Source organism: Micromys minutus (assembly GCF_963924665.1).
Source record: "Micromys minutus genome assembly, chromosome: 4".
Taxonomy (NCBI): domain Eukaryota; kingdom Metazoa; phylum Chordata; class Mammalia; order Rodentia; family Muridae; genus Micromys; species Micromys minutus.
The window spans coordinates 36,311,320-36,331,189 of NC_137973.1; the positions used below are offsets into that span (position 1 = coordinate 36,311,320).

Below are 19,870 nucleotides of genomic sequence, written 5' to 3' on the forward strand. Positions count from 1 at the left end.
CAAAATGTCATCTAGGTGATCCCTGTGACTCTTGAGTAGTGCTTGGACCAGACTGTTTTCAGAAGCAGCATGGAGCTGCTTCCCAGTGCATTGAAATGTGAGCGAGTAGTGTCAGCCTGTTGAGAAGAACATTGCCAGATGGATCTTCTACAGAAATATCTCAACTTTACTCTCAGTATTTGGTGATGAAAGCTATTACTGCATCAATGGTAATATATTTCTGGTTTAGTAAATGTTAGGGACGTTTCCTAGTTGTGCACGGATGCTAGCAACCTTGAAAGCTTGACTATTGTTAAAATATGTAATGGTAAGCTTAGGTTTAAAAAAAGAGTTGGGAATTTGGGTTTTTGTCACTTACTTTAGAAAAAGAAAGAAAAAGTGAATGTGTTTGGTGCATTCTTTCATGGGAAAGAAAAGTAAAAGTGTCACTAATGAACCTGTAGCACAGGAAGTGAAAGTTCTGCTCTGAGAGGATAGTAATATTATGGCCACTGAAAATATTACAAACCAGTGTAGTTCTAGGACAAATGGGTAAAAGATTAGTGAATAGGATAAAAAAAACTAGAGCTGTAGAAATTTAAGGTTTATCTACCTTCTAAAAATCAGTTTGTTAACTAAGCAAATCAACAAGCTAGACGAAAGACATTTGGAATATCTCAGTAGATTAAAAAAGTATTGGACAAAATTTAATACTTATTTCTGATCGAAAACTCTAGCCATAGGGAGAAGAATGAACTCAAGCTAATGAAAAGCATCTTTTATTAGAACAAAATCTACAGCTATCACTATACTTAACAGAATAGACCGAACTTCTCTAAAGATGAGGACAAAGCTGGGCTGCCTAATGTCCTGTGTCTCCTCGGCATCGACCTGGGGACCCTAGTCAGTGTTAAAACTAAAGATGTCACAAATCTCCCAGAAGGAAACTAGAGGCTCCCTATGTACAAATGTTATGACTATTTATGGACAAAACTCAGTGGAGTCCAAACAGAATTTCTAGAACAAGTGAATTTAGCAAGTTGAGGGAACGTGTAATTGATAACTAAACATCAATTGTATTTCTGTATACTACCAAAAAAATATGGGAATGGAGTTTTTACAAGCGTATTGTTTTAATAGGACTGAAAAATATTAAATACATCTGGATACATGTGACAGGAGAGGAAAGGCTGTACAGTAGAAACCACAAAACATTGCTGAACGTAAAGATGTCTGTGGCCAGCACAACCCCTTCTCATCCTTCTGAGGACTCATTCACTGTGCATATGCTGAGTCTCTGCAAACTCACTGATTTGGCACAAGGCCATCAAAAGATGCAGCAGAAGTCTACTTAGATATTGCCTGGACTCCATGAAACTAGCAACATGTGCAGGACAGTCTGCAGCAAACATGCTTGGGAGAGGTGGGTTGTGAGCCTGTCCTATCAAGGGCCCGGGACTCTGGCCACCCACCTGCTCTTCCCCACTCACTACCCAACATGCTTTCCTGTCTTAACAAACCATCTCTGTTTCTCTTTTTTAAATGGCAAAGAATGATTTTGTTAATAACCACTGTTTGGTCTCATATCCAAAGCTTTTCCAATGTGTTTTTAAGAAGAATTATTTTATGATTATGGGTGTTTTGGTTGAGTGCATGCCTGTAAATCATATACATGTCCTGTCCCTCTGGAGGTCAGAAGAGAGTGTTTGGACCCTTAAACTGTTTCTAGCCATCATGTTGGTGCTGAGAACCCAACCTCTGAAAGAATAAATGCTCTCGACCACGGAACATTTAGCCCCTCAAGTTCTTTTTCTTCTTTTTACCTTTCCTTCCTACCTTCCTTCCTTCCTTCCTTCCTTCCTTCCCTCCCTCCCTCTTTCTTTCTTTCTTTCTTTCTTTCTTTCTTTCTTTCTTTCTTTCTTTCTTTCTTTCTTTCGTCCTTGTTCTTTTTTTTCTTTTGACATGATTTCTCTGGGTATGTAGCCCTGGTTGTCCCAACACTCACTATGCAGACCAGGCTGGCCTCAAATTCAGAGATCCTCCTGCCTGTTCCTCCTGAACACTGGGCTTATAGGCCCACCTTATTCACTGCCACACCCAGCCCCCTCTCTCCAGTTCTTCTAACAAAGAAACAAAAACTAGGCTTTATTGTTTTTAAGTTCATAAGTTAATTTTGAAGTTCACAAGAAAGTGCAAAACAACAAACAAACAAACAAACAAACAAAACCCCCAAAACAGAAAATAAACAAAGCAAAATGCCCCGAAAAAAAAGTTGGGGGCAATTGCACCTGCATTGAAGGCTTTCAAAGCTATGGTTTTAAATCTGCACTATCAACATTTAAGGAGATATATTGATCCAAGCAACAAATAGAGAACCAGGCCTGTGATGCACAGAGCATTGACAAAGGAGCAAACCAGTGCAGTAGAGAAGCTGTCACACCCAGAGGTGGCACAGAGCCTAATGGAGCCACAAGCAAATAATAATAATAAAATCGTGTCGATCTAACAGGGATCACAGGTCCGAGCAGGATGCTCTTAGTAGCTCCGTGTAAGAAAAAGAATTCTCAAATTTCTGCTGCAGGAACAGATTAAAAATGACTGCTTATGTTGACATCACACAATTTTAGTTAGCAATAAAAATAATGAGTGATTAGTGTGTGCAGCCGCATGACTGAATCTCAAAATAATTACATGGAAGAGAAAAAAAATGCCAACCAGAAAAATAAAGAAGACCAAAGTGTGTCCTCCTTTACAGGAAATTGCACCAAATGTGAGCTAGCTTATAGTCACATCACCAAAAGGACAAGGAGAAGAAAGCGGAGGAGGGCAGAGTGTAGAAGTCTCAGCCTGTGGGTGGACGTGCGTAGCCACTGTCTTGACTGTGATGATGGCTTTGTGGATGGAGGCAGGCCACAATGCCTCAAATTCCTTATTTCATTACATTTGTTTACTTATGTGTGTGTTGATGTGTGTGGATTCATGTGTGTCACAGCACCAAGGTGGAGGTCATCTCAACTCGTGGAACTTGGATCTCTTTTTCAACCACTTAAGCTCCAAGGTTTGAACTCAGGTCGTGAAGTTTGGTGGCAGGTGCTTTTATCTGCTGAGCCATCTCCCTTGCCTGTCAAATTTTATACTTTAGTTATTCGAAATTTTCTGTGGTGCCTTAGTTACTTTTCTATTGCTGTGAGGAGGCGTCATGACAGAAGCAAACTATAAAAGAAAGGATTTAACGTGGGGCTTGTTTACAGTTCAAAGGTGAGTCTGTGACCGACACGGGGAAAGAATGGTAGTGGCAGTCAGGCATGTCATTGGAGTAGTGGCTAGGAGCTCATGGCTTATCCATGGGCACCAGGCAGTGGGAGACAGGAGAGAGACAGAGAAAGAGATACAGAGAGACAGAGACAGAGAGAGACAGAAAGAGATACAGAGACAGACAGAGACACAGAGTCAGACAGAGACAGAGGCAGAGAGAGAGAGACAGAGAGACTGAGACTGACATGAGCTTTTGGAACCTCAAATCCTACCCCTAAAGATACTCTTCCTCCAACAATGCCACTTCTCCAATCCTTTCTAAAACAGTTCCGCCTCAGGGGACCTAGCATTCAAACATATGGGGCCCGTTCTAATCCAGACACCACATACAGGATATAATTTTTAAAAGAAAAAAATTCTTTATATCTGATGTGTGTTTGCTTAGCTAATGTGCCATGTAAGCATTTGTTGGCAGAGCCACCTAAACAGAATCAATGATTTGGAAACCAGTAAATTGAAGCTCATCTGTAATCTGTTTGCAGAGATTATGAATGATATGAAAATAAACGTAAGAGGGCTGGACTGGTCAGAAGTCAGAAAACCTCTTGCAGCCAAACCTGATGACCTAAGTTCAACCCTCTTGGTAGAAGGAGGAAACCTAATTCTCAAGTTTTCCTCTGACCTCCACATGTGTTCTGTGGCTCAGGCCACTTACAAATACCACACACACACACACACACACAAATACATACACACGTACACACACATACATATACACACATACATATATACACAAACACACATATATACACGCACATACATACACACACATACATACACACACATACACACATACATACACACATACATACACACACATACACACATACATACACACATACACACATACATATACACACATACATATATACACAAACACACATATATACACGCACATACATACACACACATACATACACACACATACACACATACATACACACACATACACACATACATACACACACATACACACATACATACACACATACACACATACATATACACACATACATATATACACAAACACACATATATACACGCACATACATACACACACATACATACACACACATACACACATACATACACACACATACACACATACATACACACACATACACACATACATACACACATACACACATATACACACATACATATATACACAAACACACACATATATACACACACATACATACACATACATACACACATGCATATACACACAAACACATACACACATACATACACACACATATACACACATACATATACATACCACACACACAGTACATAAAAATTTAAAAAGTAATTATAACAGAGTCTGGAATAATGACTTCATCTAAAACAGTTTGATACTCCTTTCTAAATGTGTTATGCAAGACTAGCTAGCTTGCCAGGCAATGGTGGCACAAACCTTTAACCTCAGCACCCAGGAAGCAGAGGCTGGAGGATCTCTGTGAGTTTTAGGCTGTGGGCAGTGGCCGTGCTGCCAGACAGAAGACCTGGTAATGTCGAGCAGATTCAGGAACCCAGCAATTCTCATAATTGTGAATGGTAGGCATTTAAATCTACTCCCGACCAGGTTCCTGTCCTGGAACATGTGACCATGACACTTCACTGAGAGGACTGTGACGATCAGTCATGTAGGGACAGCACCTGAAGTCCTTTCACATCTCAGACCAAGCCACTAGAAAGCACCTGCCTCTAGATCCAACCCACCCACAAACATTTATAAGGCCCTATGCACACAGAATAAACTGCACGAGTTATTTCACCAAAGATCGTCCGAGAGCGGCTGTCTTATTGAGCTATAACACTCCAGGGAATAGCTTTTTCTCCTTAAGCTGGACCTTGACCCAGACCAACCAGCCAGGTTCATAAGCTTGTGTGCAGCCACTTCCTGCTCAGTGGCCCTGACTTTTTAGTCCACTGCGTCTAGGGGGCCTGCCACCGATGGACTCTGGGGCAGAGGCAGCCACAGAAGAGGCCCGGAAACCTGCCTTGTTCCCGATTGCCCTTGGAGAACTGTAACATCTTGGTCATTCTGTCCATGCCTGAAACCCTGGGAGACCTTTCTCTGCTGCAATGAAAACGGTTCCCTGGCCAGCCACACCCTGGTATGCAAACCTATGTAGGCACCAGGCCAGCCTGGCCTAAAAATCCAAGACAGTCAGGACTACACAAAGAGTCCTAGTCTCACAAAAAAAAAAGGGGGCAGCTTTTCTCTTACATTCCTAAGGAGATATGTAGAGGAAAGTCTAAAAGTCAAGGTGATGTGGCGGTAAGGGGGAGTATCTGGCCAGAGAAACATGCATCTTACTTCCATCCAGAACGGAGACCAAGATGATCATGAATGAACAAGAGCCTGCTCAGCTACTCTGTGCTCCGTTAAACTGGCCGCTTGTGCCTGGACCAGGCAGTGGGGCTAGGTAAAGATGCCCTTATGCTTACGAACAGCTGAGGTTTGGATATGCCAGCCTTTCTCACTGGAGGAGCAGAGCTTCACTGTCCTGCCCTCTGCATCCGTTCCCCGTGACAACTGCAGCACATCCCCACATACGTAATGATTAAGACAGCACATACACATAATCTTAGTTACCAGGTTACTAAAAGTCCAAAACGGCTCACCAGGGTGGGATTCCTTCTGGAGGCTTTGGACGAGCCTTGACTTGCTTTCTGCAGCTCTTAGAGAGGTCTCAGTCCTGTGGTTTCTCATTATCCCAACTCTGTTCCTGTCCTCACATCTTTTCTGTGCTGACCCACCTGACTCTCTTTCATAAAAAAACCCCTCCTAGTGACATGGGCCACCAGGGCTCTTCAACTGGGGTTCAGTCTCCTTATCTCCCCCTTATCTACTCACCCATATCTTCGAAGTCTCTTTGGCCCTATGTAGTGTCTGCCCTGGTTCCCTCTGTTAGACAGTTTCACTTTCCCAAGCCATCAACCCCCTGTGGCTAGCCTGCAGAAACTGCTGTCTCTTAGTCTAATCCCCTTTGCCCTGTAAAATGGTAACTCCAGAGACTTGTAATAATCAACCAGATTTTTAACAGTATCTTCAACCCCAGAATGCCCACACAAAGAACACAAAACTCAATTGATATTGGTACAAGTTGCACACCGAGATTGGACAAACGTGCAAGCCATGAGGAGCAAGCAAGTAAGCAGCACTCTTCCATGGCCTTTGCATCAGTTCCTCCCTCTCGGTTCCTGTCCTGTTTGAGTTCCTGCTCTGACTGACATTAATAATGGACTCCACTAAGGAAGAGTCACTGAAACAAACCCACCCTCCCTAAGTTGTTTTTGGTCATGATGTTCCCGCGCTCTCAACAATGAGAGAGTTTATTTGGTTGAGTATGAAAGACCAGAGTCATGGAGCAGTTTCCATACGGGCAGCCAGTTATAGCCCTGTGGCAATTCTAGGCTTGCGTGAGAACCTCAGAGAAAGCTGGTGGAGGACAGGCAAAAGAGGTTCCCAGCTGGGTTCAAACCCCAGCTCTGCCAGTGCTAGGTCTATGGCCTCGGACAATATACTTGATTTTTCTATCCCTAGGCTTGCCCATCTGTCAACTGAGTGGAGTAAAATTATCAGCTTCATAGAGTTGCTAAAAAGGATAAATTTGCAGTGCTTTTGAAAAGACCAGACACAAAGTAGCTCCACGGTGCTACTTAATATATTGTTACTGAGCTCTGCTCCGGGCCCAGGCTAGTGAAAGCTGGTAACAGATGGTTTCCTGATCCAGTAACCTTCAGGCCTATCTAAGAGGATAGGAACCTCAGTGGGAGGCATGTTTCCAAGGAGAAGTGCCACGTATCAGGAAGTGAATGGCAGCCCAGTCTAGACTGACACCCTCTCCCCAAGGACGTAACATTTGTTAAAAGCAGGGTTCAGATCACGCTAGTGGGGCCTTGGGGCTTGTCAGCCTAACGTTGCTTGCTCTCTCTGTATTAAATTCCATTTGGAAGTTTCCAGATGCTGGGGAACTGGAAAGGCTCCTAAGGGGCAGCTGACATTCAGAGCTCCAAGGAAAGAAAGGTTTCAGGCAGCTACCACACTTGTGCTGGGCTAGTCATGCTGCTCGGGGATCTGGAAACCAGTATCTGCTCTCCCCTAGGCCAGGGCAGAACAGGGGGTTCCAAGGCTTACACAGAGAAAGATGCCATATTCTCTGTGTCCACTGGGTGGAGTATTTAGTCAAAGAAGAGTGCCTGGTGCCTTGGAGGCAGTCACTGTAGGGACTGTTTGCCCCTCAAACAGGGAATGCCTGCCACACTTCCTCAAATCCAGCCCAGCCGGGGAGAGGTCCCAGGCCTGTCCTCTGAGGAACTTAGAACCAATTAGAAAACTTGAGAACCAGAAAGATCTAAAATCTGACTCTATTTTTTCACATGGAAATCTAAGAGCCAAGGATGGGTCAGGAGAGCGGACCTATGGCTCTGCGCATAGGTGCGAACTTTTAAGTGTAGATGAGAGTGTGTGTTTAAAAGAACAACACCATAGAAAAGTAAAGTTGGGGGAGGGGCAGCGGAGACCTTCTGGCCTGCATCTTCCTAGAGCTGGAGAGAGTATGGCCAGTCCCTGGGCTCTCCCTGCCTCTTCTCTGACTTTGGCCTAATCCTTCCCTTCTATACATCATCTCTGATGGTGTCTATTCTGAGTATGGAACTGTCCTTGCAGGAAGGAAGTCTAGAGAGACACCTTGTCCCTCCATCCTTTGGCTACCAGACCACTGAAACAATGGACCTGAAGAAACTGGAATTTTCATGGCAATGAATTGCTAGGGGTTGGGAGCGGGAAGGTGTCTGAGGGGAGACTTGTCTTCCAGGAGGGGCTCACAGCATTCTGACAATGTGTCAGGTCTTTTCTCAGTAGAGACTGGAAACAGACAATAGAGACCAGAGTCAGACAGGGATCTCTCCACCTTGACCAGGACTTAGTCATTCACAGCTCTTGGGAAGCATGAGACAATTCCTGCACCCACTAATTTGCTTCTCTTCTGGTGTGGCCATATTGAATAAATCGCCTTTCTCTGCTTTATACTGTTGTCTCTTTAATTGGCCTATTGAAGACAAGTGACCATACATCATGCTTTCTTCCTCCTCCTCCTCCTCCTCTTCCTCCTCTTCCTCCTCTTCCTCCTCTTCCTCTACTTCTTTGAGAAAGGGTCTTGATGGTCTAGAATTCATCCTATAGACCAGGTTGGTCTTGATGCTGCAATGATTCTCCTGCCTCTGTGTCCCTTAACTTCTTTCTTGCATCAACTAACCAGTGTCTGTCATTTTCCTTTTGTCTTTCTCGACTTTTCTTGAGAGCATATTTCCATGTGACATACTGCATGATGTTCTCCCCACAACCCCCAAGATATGCATCCATGAATCCAGGTTTACAGTGTGTCTACTCCCTACACCCAAAAGGTGGCCAGTAGAAGATGTTCCAGAAAAAAAATCTGTGTAATTGGCCAGTAAAGCAAACGCCATGGCTGTGAGTCCCAGTTTACCCGTGAAGTGGATGATAGTGACGATCCACCCGATTCGTATTCTTGAAATCATCTGGCCACCTTTCAAGACAGAAGAGATGCAGTTGGAGGATTCTAGGTGTGCCCATTCACAGAGATAAGAAATAGAAATCGTCAGAAAGCCACGATTTGTATTACAGTGTGGCAATGAACATATATCTGCATTTGTTTGTTTATCTATTTTTTTTTCCTTGTTCAAAATCAAACAGAAGAAAACTGAAAATTTCCATTGAATGCACACATAACCAACCCTACAGGCTTCATCTGACCCACACAGACCTACTGTGTGCTACAAACCAGTTTGGGCAGTGTCGATGGGAACTGAAAGCTGGTTTGAGGCATGCTGGTTTGAGGCATGCAGGTTGATCTAGACATAGATGCAGCGTCCATGTTTAAAAACTACGTAAGGCTGGTGAAGAATAAAGCCAGAAGATGCACCAGGAAAACAAAGGAGGGAAGGCCGCTACGGTGGGGGTCAGGCAGGAAAATACCCGCTCTTCTCCCTACAGGGTGGACACAGGTTCGCCCTCCCAACTTTTACCCACTAGTGGGTGCCCATGGACCCTCCACACTGTGGGTGTTTCAGAGAATGGGTTTACAGAGCTCCCCACTGACAGGCACTTCTCACTGGAGAAGTCAGACATCAACAGAAGCCAGACTTGAATGATCGATCAATTTAAAAGGACGGCTCCCCCTCTGCCCTTGCAGTCCTGAAGGTTGAGTCTGTAGGAAGCTGGGCAGAAAGGAAAACATTCTAGAGACTCGTTTTTCTCCCAGTCTCTGAAACAATAGGCCCCAAAGACATGGGAACTTACCTAGAAATCTCGGACTAGGAGAAAGGAAGGACAGCAGCCGGAGAGGGAACTTGTCTCCCACGGAAGTCTATGCAGAATTCTAACACTTGCTAGACCACCTTACAGGATGAGCTCAAAGCCCAGACAATGAAAGGCCAGTGATGGGTGGGACCAAACAGGAAGGGCTTCAGTACCCAGCCCCACATGACTTTTCTTGTTTTATCTTTTCAAACACATACACTGTCACCTACACTTAGAGGCCACACCCTCATGGCAAAGGGTGCCCTACTTAGGTGGTGTATCCTTGGCCCCTATTTAAGTTTCAATCCCACTTCAGACCCGGAAGATGGACTTGAAGGGGTTGCTATCTCTTTGTTCTGCTTCCCACTGTATCGACTAAACCTGTTTTCTGCTCCCAACTTTTAATTTGACTCTTTTAATTGGTTTTTTGAGAACAGGTGCTGGATCTAACTTGGGGCACAGATTATGATGCCCGAGTTTGATAGCAGGTGAATATGAAATGCAAAGACCCTGGCATTAAAGGTTTTAAAGAGGTAGGGGGTGGGGGTGGGGAGAAATGGAACAGAAAGGGAAAAAGAGACAGTTATATATTGAAAAAGTAGAGCGACTTCTAAATAAAGGTAACCCAGTGAGATTCAGACAACTGGGAACAGTTCGAAAAGCTGACCTCAAAAAGACTAGACATCCACACCCCACCCCACCCACCTCACCCTACCCCACCACCACCACACCACACTATACCCACCACACCACCCCCACCCTGCCTCCACCCCCCACCTATGTAGTCAGTCTAAGGAAGGAAGAATCTTGCAGGCTTAGCAAGGACTATTGCTCAGGACTCTTCATTTAGACAGCCCCTGGAAGGACAGTGCCCCTGGGAGGACTGGGCTCCGTGGGCGTCATCAGTGCTGGATTCACCAGGGCCCTACTTATCTGCACATAAAACTGAAGGGTGACCAGAAATTTCATAGCAGTAGAGAGCCTCAACAGACAGGGCACTGGGATTAGCCTTCTCCTCCAGCCCGAGGGAAAGGTGCTAGTGACGGGCTTTTTTTGCACAAAGAAGATAAACCTTGGCCAGATCCCTAAGCGCCACTATCTCCTCTGAAGAGCATGCAGACAGAACCATTATCTGACCAGAAGAAAGTACCAAAGAGCCACCTGTGGGGTATACAAAGGAGATCTGAAGGATGAGAAGCCACACGGCCCAGAGCAACGGGTGTGTGTGGGGGGAGGGGGGCTTTGAGAACGATGATCCCCAGACACACCCAAGGCACAGCATCCCACTCAGTCAGCTCATATGCTTAGTGCACAGGAATCAGGCCTACACAGTGGCTGGCTGAGCTCATAGAGAGTGGGCAGGCCAAGCCTCACACACAGTATTAGAAATGGACAAATTATCATAACCCATGTCCCACCTACCCCAGTGAGGAGTCACATAGAACAACTACTGTTTCCGGGGACTTGCTTTGTGCCAGGCTCTTTCCTCTTGTGTGTTCTAAACACCAGGGTTTACCGTCTTCCCCCACGTTAAACGGTGGGCGTCTGGGACTCAGAGAAGCTCCATGGTCCTCCCAAGTCAGCCAGCCACTGAGAAGGCAGAGTGGAGATTGCAACTCTGGTCTGTCCCAGCTTGGAAAAACTGCCTATCGCTCTGTTGCTAATGAAAAAACCAGTATCTTGTCTTAAGAGTTAATGAGGATGTGGGGTGAGAGAGGATGTTGGCAGAGACCCCAAGGATGTTCCTGTGGTGACCTGTAAAACTTCTTTTAAAAGGTGACTTTAAAATGTATCAGCAGCTCTTCTGCAGCCCTCAGCTAGGAGAACTGAAAAGGAAAGTGGGCCGGAAGTGCTCCGAGACCTTTGTATGTTAGTAGGAGAGCGTGTCTCTGTGTCCCTGCCGGGCAAGGACATGTGGACATGGTGCTGCCAGCACTGGCCTTCCAAGAGGACCTAGAAAGGTGTGTGGAGAGTGTGCCTGCCCTGGTGGGACAGTGAGTGCAGCAGAAAGAGGCTGCGTGGTTCTCCTGAGACTGAGCAACGCCATGTCTACCTGGGATTTCTGATGCTCTAAGAGTCCCACGTTCTGATTGGCACCATCACCACCTCTTGCTCTCCCTTCTCACTCACACCCATGGGCTTCCTTCTTTTCTTAGACCTTTGGTGCTTCTTTTATTTCACTCGCATACGGTCCCTCCACTCCCCTCCGGCCCACCGCCCATCCACCGCTGACACGCTGTGTGGACAAATCCCTCAACGGTGTCATATCTGACTCTAAAAAAATTATTATTCATTGCATGATTTATTTTTAGCCCGAAACAACTGCATCCTAAAAATGGAGTTCTTAATGAGACAGAGGCTGGGAGAGCTATGCAAGGTATCTAGGGCTTGGCCTCCCAGCCGCTGCCTGGCTCTTGCTCTGTGCGCATGTGTGCATTAAGCCTCCAGTTTGTTCTGAGCTCACTACTACACAGCTGCGGGACCAAGGAGGTGAGGTCAGCCTCTTTGTTCCCCAACCAAGCTTAGCAACGCCTCCAAGAACCTTCCACTCTGTCTTCCATGATCTCTATTCTGGGGACTGAGAAACAAGACTTTTCCCAAATGAAGAGGATTTACCTGCTCGTGGTGGGGGCTTATCTGCTGTCCTTTAGCAGGGCAGAAGAGGGGCTGAACTTCCCCACGTACGATGGGAAGGACCGAGTGGTCAGCCTTTCTGAGAAGAACTTCAAGCAGATGTTGAAGAGATATGATTTGCTCTGTCTCTACTACCACGAACCTGTGTCTTCAGACAAGGTCGCACAAAAACAGTTCCAACTGAAGGAGATTGTATTGGAGGTAAGTGGGGATGGGGGGGGCAGCATCCACCTGTCCGAGTGAGCATCGGTACCAGTGTGGCATTTAACAGGAATGAGGGAACAAGGGCATGGAGAATATGTGCAGAGTTCCCATGTGTTGTAGTCTCACATAAACAGAACTTTTGTTTTCATTTTCTGCAGAAGTGGACCATGGGGGCAAACTCTTAAGATGGAAGGGAGTCAAGAGGTTGCACATTGACCCTTCTTTATCCAGGGAATGGGACAATCATTGCTCAGGACAAATAGCTGAGGCTCAGCCATGCAGAATCAGTGGGAGGCAGAATGGGAGGCCCAGCAGCCAAGCTCCAAACAATTGATCTTTCTCCACATGTCCTGATTTTTCAGGGGTTCTTGTCCCACCTACCCCTTTTCTAGAATGTTCCAACTATCATTAAAACCACTGGCCTAAAGGAAACTGAGGGATTTCCTGTGAGTCCCTTCAGCGCTAACTCCCCACATTCTTCTCACGCTCTCCCTTGGACCCTGGAGAAGAAACCAGGGTCCTTTGGCCTTGTCTCTGCTCTTGGTCAGAGGGAGAGTAACCATGTCCTTGACCCAGTCAACTTCACAGTGTGGGTGTGTGCTCTTCTGGGCTGTGTACTCATTAACAAACAGGTTTCTATCCCCACAGAAAGTTCTTGATTCGAGTTTTGAGCCCACACTGAAGTAATTTCTTATTTTATCTGTATTACATGAGCTGTTGGTCATCTGGCACTGAGGGTGGGGGCATTTCTAATCCTTTGCAAGCGCCACAGAAAGACTCTCTGCATCTCCTCCTGGACAGCTGAAGGCCACTGACACTTCAAGAATACCCATGCTGCTGAGAGTCTCCCCCAGTCCCCACAGCTGGCACAGCACACAGCTACAGGACAGGGTGATCAGGCTAATCAAATGACGCGATTAGCAAACCCGCCATATAAAAACCAGTGAGATTTAAAGTTTCAAGAAAAATGACTATAATAAAATCCAGCCAACCACCTGAATATATCTAAGTCACATTAAAAGAGGGAAAAAGCGTTTCATAATTTAAAGTACCCCCTAATCAGCGGAGAGTGCTCGTGTTTAAAAATATCTCCACAGCTACCATGTTCTTCCTGGGCTCTATCTACCCTGGGGAGAGGGGAGCAATTTTGTCCCTTCTGTGGGCAGTAGATGGAAGGAAAGTGGGTCCTAAAGCTATTGATATGGGGAAAGCAACTGGCTGAGAGAAGAACATGGCCCGAGCACACCTGCTGCAAAGTCCATGAAATGGACACTTATCTCTGTTGCCAACCACCTTTCTCGGTTACTGAGATCTGTCTTATGAAATATGTAGCTGAAACCATAGAGATTTTATTTGGTAATCGCATCATGGACTCGTTAAACCAGACTCAAAAGGACTCTTCCATGGCCAGGGCACAATGACAACTCTTATTAAATAGTACATGTGCACACGTTACTGCAAGTTGATGTGGGCCCCCTAAGTTTCCTCCTTAGTCAAAATCACCATCTGTGCTAGGTTTTTCTCCTGTACTTCAAACCTGGATTTATAAGGAGGTCTTTCTAGCCCCAGGGCTGTGACTATTCACTGTAGATAGGACAGTACAGTGTCAGCCATGACTCTGGAAAGCTCTAGGGAGCCCAGATTCCTACCCATCTAGTGGCTTAGGAACATAGTTTCCCACGAGTCTTATTGTGTTAATCCTGCTCGACCTAGATCACACAGACATTTATAGCAACTAAACACAGGCTTCACATGCTGATACTACTACTTGGGGGATACTTGGATTTCTTAAGGAACCGATTTCCATTTTCAGACTGTTCTCGTAGTTTAAAAGCCGAGCCTGTCCTATGAAACACCTCACCTTCCCACTTTCAGGTACAAACAGCTGCAGAATACAACTCAAGGACAGGAGTGGGGAGCTCTTAGCTTATCACATGAGGGCCAACATATTCTGTTAAAACCCCACATTCGTGTGGGCCTACATGTATATCTTACCTGTTGCTCTTAGGGAAGCCACAAAAGGCCCAGAAAAAGCCCCACTCGGGACACAGCCTGGAGAGGGGCCTTGGAGTAATAATTACTTCATGCTGTGGATACAGAGAAAAGGAGACACTCAGGTGGCTCACAGGTTCCTCAAAAGGTCACTGTGACAACTGAGGGGCAAGTAGTCATCTGCCCTCATCTCTGAAGATACGTCCCAGGGCCCCCAGTGGAAGCCTGTGTTCAGTTTAAGGCTGTGCATTGCTTATTTCTGGCTATTTGCAAGCAGTGTGGCTCTCAGCTAGCTTAGAGAAAATTGCAAATAAAAGGGGAGGGAGGTTGCTGTGTAAGGTTTTCTGGGCATGCCCAGTAAGAGGAATTTTGTGTGGGTACATGGATGGTTTGACAGGGGAATACTGGGTCATGAAGCAGGAATTTCCCTGTGAAACAATTGGGGGTGGGGCAGAGAGAGGAAGAGTCTGCCACTCTTAAATAGCTTCTGTGAGCTTTCCCTTAAAGTTTATCCTTGGAGTCCTGACTGCTTTAGAATAAGGCTGCTATTATTATTGTTTTCGTTGTTGTTGTTTCTTCTTGGTGAAGTCCCTTCGGGTAACAGCATCCATACAGGCATCAGCAGCATTCAGCAGAGCAGAGTCTGAACTCTGGAGAGAAGGAAGTTTTGATAGGAGAAGACACAGTGAAGCCATGAAAGGCTCAGTAGGAAAAGGACAAGTAAAAGGCGTTTGAGTTTTGCTTTCCATCCAGTCTGACTCCCCAAGCTTTGGGTCAGTGCACACACAGTGCATAGTTCTGCATGGGTGTCCTGTGCATGCTTGTTGAATGGAGGAAATGCTAGAACTCAAAGGGAATCTTAGATTGTTCTGCACAGCTCATTTCAGGGATGCAGCTGTTACTGGAGTTCTTCAATCAGACAGAGCCTTGGCCCTGAGAGCAGTAACAACCTATGCTCAACTCTTACCTGTCATAATTAGTACAATTAAAGAGACAGGTAAACATGGGAAAGAGAAAAGGGAGGCTTATCCAGCATGGCCAGACTAGGGAAAGGAACAAAGGGATTCAGTGACTCCAGAGCTCATCCTTGGGATCCTCGAAGGAGGGTTAGGTTTGAATAGAAGGCGGGAAGTTAAGCAGTCCTGGTCAAGGTGTGGTCTCTCCCATCATCACTGACCGAGATCTAGCCTGTCCAGCAAGAGGGTGTGGGAGTTGTCAGAACCATGTGAAATCTCTTCCAGGACGAGGATCCTCCTCTGGCTGGCACCAGACTTCAGTGGGATTTTTTGTTTTGTTTTTTGGCTTTTTTTTTTTTTGTTTGTGTTTTTGATTTTTTTTTTCTTGACATCCATTCTTGGAAAAATGCCAGGTTTTGGGGTCTTTTGTTTCAGTTGTCTAAGAGTCAAAGGGAAGAACATTCTTGGGTCCTTTCAGAACATCTTCTCTCCCAGGAGAATGAATACATGCCCTTCACTGAAATAGATGGTAAGCTTATTTCCTGGCTGGGTTCTTCATAGCCATGTAGCACAGGCTTCTTTAGAAATTCAAAATACATTAAAAAAAATAAGTAGATGAAGGATGCCATAAAACTTCTTATGGCCAAGAGGGCATGGCCAGGATTCTAACAAGTGTTTCCAACGCTGTCGCTTCGCCCAAACGTGCAATTCCAGTCAGGACTACAGCATCCACAGTGCTTTGTTTCCGGCCTTATTGTACATCACTAAGAAGTTTCGTGTTTGTAAACATGTCAGCATCAGAATAGTGTTTCATTGTATGGCTGTACACGTTTCACAAGGTCTTTTTCCTATTTTATAGGGTCTGGCACAATTTTCAGAGCATTTTTAAAAATTAGTCTGTTTAGATTTTTAAAGTTTTAATGAACATTTTTGGGTTTTGTTTGTTTGTTTTTGATTTTTTTGAGACAGGGTCTCACTTTACAACTCTGGCAGTCCTGGAACTAACTGTGTAGACCAGGCTGGCCCAGAACTCAAAGAGATATGCCTGCTTCTACCACCTGAGTTCTGGAGTTAAAGACGTGTGCTGCCACACCTGGCTTGGAAATTATTTGCCATTCATGTATTTTTTTTCTTCCATAAATGATGTGTCTGTGCCATCTTCCCATTTTCTAAATTAAGGAAGGAGTTGCAGCTTTGTGTGCTGTGTCTTGGGGAGGTCGGAAGGTGAGAAAAACAGTAGACCAACCTACAACTCAGTTGTTAGATGGTAGTCTCGGGGATCTCATGGGCAAATTGATGCTTTAGAACATGAAAATGTTCTATTCATCCTTATTTAGTGCTCTCAGAAGACATAGTAATCTTAGTGTGTCAAAGTGAACATGGGGTGGGGGATGGGTGATAAAAGACCAATGTTTTCCTTATTGTAGGCAGAACTGGTCCATTTGTTTGGGGTGAACTGTGTCCCTTAGGGCTAACAGGCCACCTAGAATTTTGGCACAGACACCAGTTACTTTGGTGCCTTCAAACAGGCTATATCTGAGGCCAAAGATTTGGGGTTTCTCTTTAGTATTCCCTCTGAGAATGCACCTGTACTTACTGCTTATGACGATCACCTTGTGAAAAGCTGTGTTTGCTATCCCATAGTATCTGCAAGGCATCCCTTGAAACAGTAAATGAACATTAAATGGCTCACAGCCTATAACTTTTGGAAATGGCCTATTGTAAAGCAAGAAATCTGTTCTGATAACTGATTTTCCAGCACTACAACATAGGCCACTCTACAACACGGCCTGAATACTACAGTTTGTATGTGGAAACTCTAGCACAATTCCCCACAAGACCTTGTGGGGAAGTGGGAGGCTGGTTCTATGATCCATGGGTGAAAACAGAATTGTGAATCCCAGGGTTCTGCAGCTCTTCGCTGAGTCTCCTAGGTCACTTCACTTAGACTTCAGTATCCCTCACAGTTGAGTTCCCTCAAAGGTATGTGTGTGTTGGTCCCTGTGATGGTTTGTATATGCTCAGCCCAGGGAAAGGCACTATTTGGGGCTGCGGCTTGTTGGAGTAGGTGTGGCCTTGGAGGATGTGTGTCCCTGTGGGCATGGGCTTTAAGATCCTCATCCTAGCTGCCTGGAACCCAGCCTTCTCCTAGCTGCCTTTGGAACAAGAGGTAGGACTCTCAGCTCCTTCAGCCCCATGTCTGCCTGGATGCTGCCTTACTCTTGCCCTGATGACAATGACTGAACCTCTGAACCTGTAAGCCAGCCCAAATTGAATGTTGTCTAAGAGCTGCCTTGGTTATGGTGTCCATAGCAATAAAACCCTACTAAGTCCCCATTTGATCTGTATGCCAGTGGAAAGTCTTTAGCTTAGTGTTACCATAACCCCCTCAAACACAGCAATGGATCTAGCATCACTGATAGGTCTCACATGTTTTGGTGCTTTGAATAAAGACAGCCCCACTCCATGTCTCATATATTTGAATGGTTGGCTCCCAGTTACTGGAACTGTTTGGAAGAATTTAGAAGCATGGCCTTTTTTGGAGGAGGTCCAATATCACTAGGAGTGAGCTTTGAGGTTCAAAAGCCTGTGCCATTCCAGTTCTCCCTCCCTCCCTCCCTCCCTCCCTCCCTCCCTCTCTCTCTCTCTCTCTTTCTTTCATGGTTGTCATCTAGGTATGAAAGCTCTCAGCTACTGCTCCTCTACCATGCCTACCTGGCTGCCTGCTGCCTTGCTTCCGAGGTGATGGCTGCATGCTTTACTCCTCTGGAGTCATAAGCCTTAAGTTAAACACTGTCTTTTGTAAGTTGATTTGGCCCTGGTGTTTTTGTCACAGCAATAGAAACATAGCCAAGCCACATGCATGTGCTCTAAGAACACCATCACCCTTATATGCCCATCCTTGAATGCAATAAGGAAGCCAGAGAGCTTTAACTCTCTCTCTCATTGATTCATTACTCGATCCAGAGCAAAGATTTACTCCCTCACACCACATCTGTAAGATCAACCATATAACCTTAAACACATTGAATTAAAAGAACCAAGTGAAAGCAAACTTGTAAGAATTTTGTGTACTATAGAAGGTGCACAGGAATTGGTGTCTTATTTTGTTATGCTGGTTGCAGAGGGAGAAATTCATCCCTGTGGGATACAGCTGTTTTCACCCAAAATGGACCCTTCATTCTGCCTCTGGAATTTCCAGCATCATCTTAGCCTGTCTCCGTAGTTCTCAGCTAACACCTACGGGGCTTTAAAAATGTTTATATTTCATGCCCCTGTTTTAATTGGGATAGGTAAGGATGTCGAAACATTACACATTGCTTCACATGTATTTCTTTACTTGTGTCTGGGCACACCGTGGAGTGTGAGAAGTCAGAAGACAAAATCTGGGAGTTAGTTCTCTCCTTGGCAGCATGTGCCTTTACATGTCGAGCCCTCTCAGCAGCTCCCTGGGTTTATTTTTTATTCTTAAAAGTAGCTTCTTTTCAAACATTGTTTTTAAGTTTAAAGGCTTATTATATTTATGTGTATATGTGTATGTATGTGTGTATGTTTGTGTATATGTGTGTATTTATGTGTGTGTGTGTGTGTGTGTGTGTGTGTGCCTAAAGAAGCCAAAAGACAGTTTCTGTTCTCTAAGAGCTAGAGTTGTAGTTGATTTTGATCCACACAACGTGGGTACTGGGAAATGAACTTTCTTTCTTAGGAAGAATAGCAAGAGCCTTTAAATGCTCATCCACCTTTCAATTCCCTTAGTGTTTGTTTGTTTTCTTATTTATTGTGTGGGCATGGCCCACATTAGACAGTGAACATGTGGTGGTCATAAGACAAAGTGTGTAAGTGAGTTCTCTCCTACTGTTATATGGACTCCAGGGATAGAACTCAGGTCCTTAGGCTTTGTAGCAAAGGTTTGACACTGTGCTATCTGCCCAGCCAGACACCACAACTTCTGAGCATGCTCAGTCATCCTTATATGTCCGACTGCAAGTGAGGTAAAGAGTTCTCCGCATGATGCTAACGTACAGCCAAGTCTGAGGATTGCCTAAGCCTTGGTACTAAACCCATAGACCCAATGGCACTGCATTTCTCAAGGGTGTGCTGGAAACGGAGGCTTTCACGGCCCATCCTAGAATCAGAATATACATTACATGGGATCCCTAGAAGATCTGTAGGCACACTGAGGTTTGCAAAGCACTGAGCTGGCTCAGAGCAGACTAGAAAGTGTTCTGTGGGGTGAAGCTAAGTTGTCCTTTCATCTCTACCATAAAGTCGTCATCTCACCTGCAGCAGGTGACATGGCCTCTGACGTCTATCAGGTTCCTCTTTTGGAAATGATAAGGAGCAATTTCCTTTAGATCTATGTTTAAGAGTCTCTGTCTTAGTCAGTGTCCCATTGCTGTGAAGACACACCACGGCCATGGCAGCTCTTACAAATGACAGCATGTAGTTGGGGCTG

At 45.1% G+C, this 19,870-nt stretch overlaps 1 protein-coding gene across 1 annotated transcript in view; it reads left to right on the top strand.

Annotated features, from left to right (window-relative positions):
* The first annotated feature begins 12,103 nt into the window (after nt 1–12,103).
* The window catches only part of CASQ2 (calsequestrin 2), a 56,716-nt gene continuing 48,949 nt past the window's right edge, over nt 12,104–19,870 (top strand). The window contains exon 1 of the mRNA XM_080915503.1: nt 12,104–12,463. Coding sequence (XP_080771629.1) covers nt 12,188–12,463 — 276 coding nt within the window. The 5' untranslated portion in view covers nt 12,104–12,187. The remainder of the gene's footprint in view (nt 12,464–19,870) is intronic.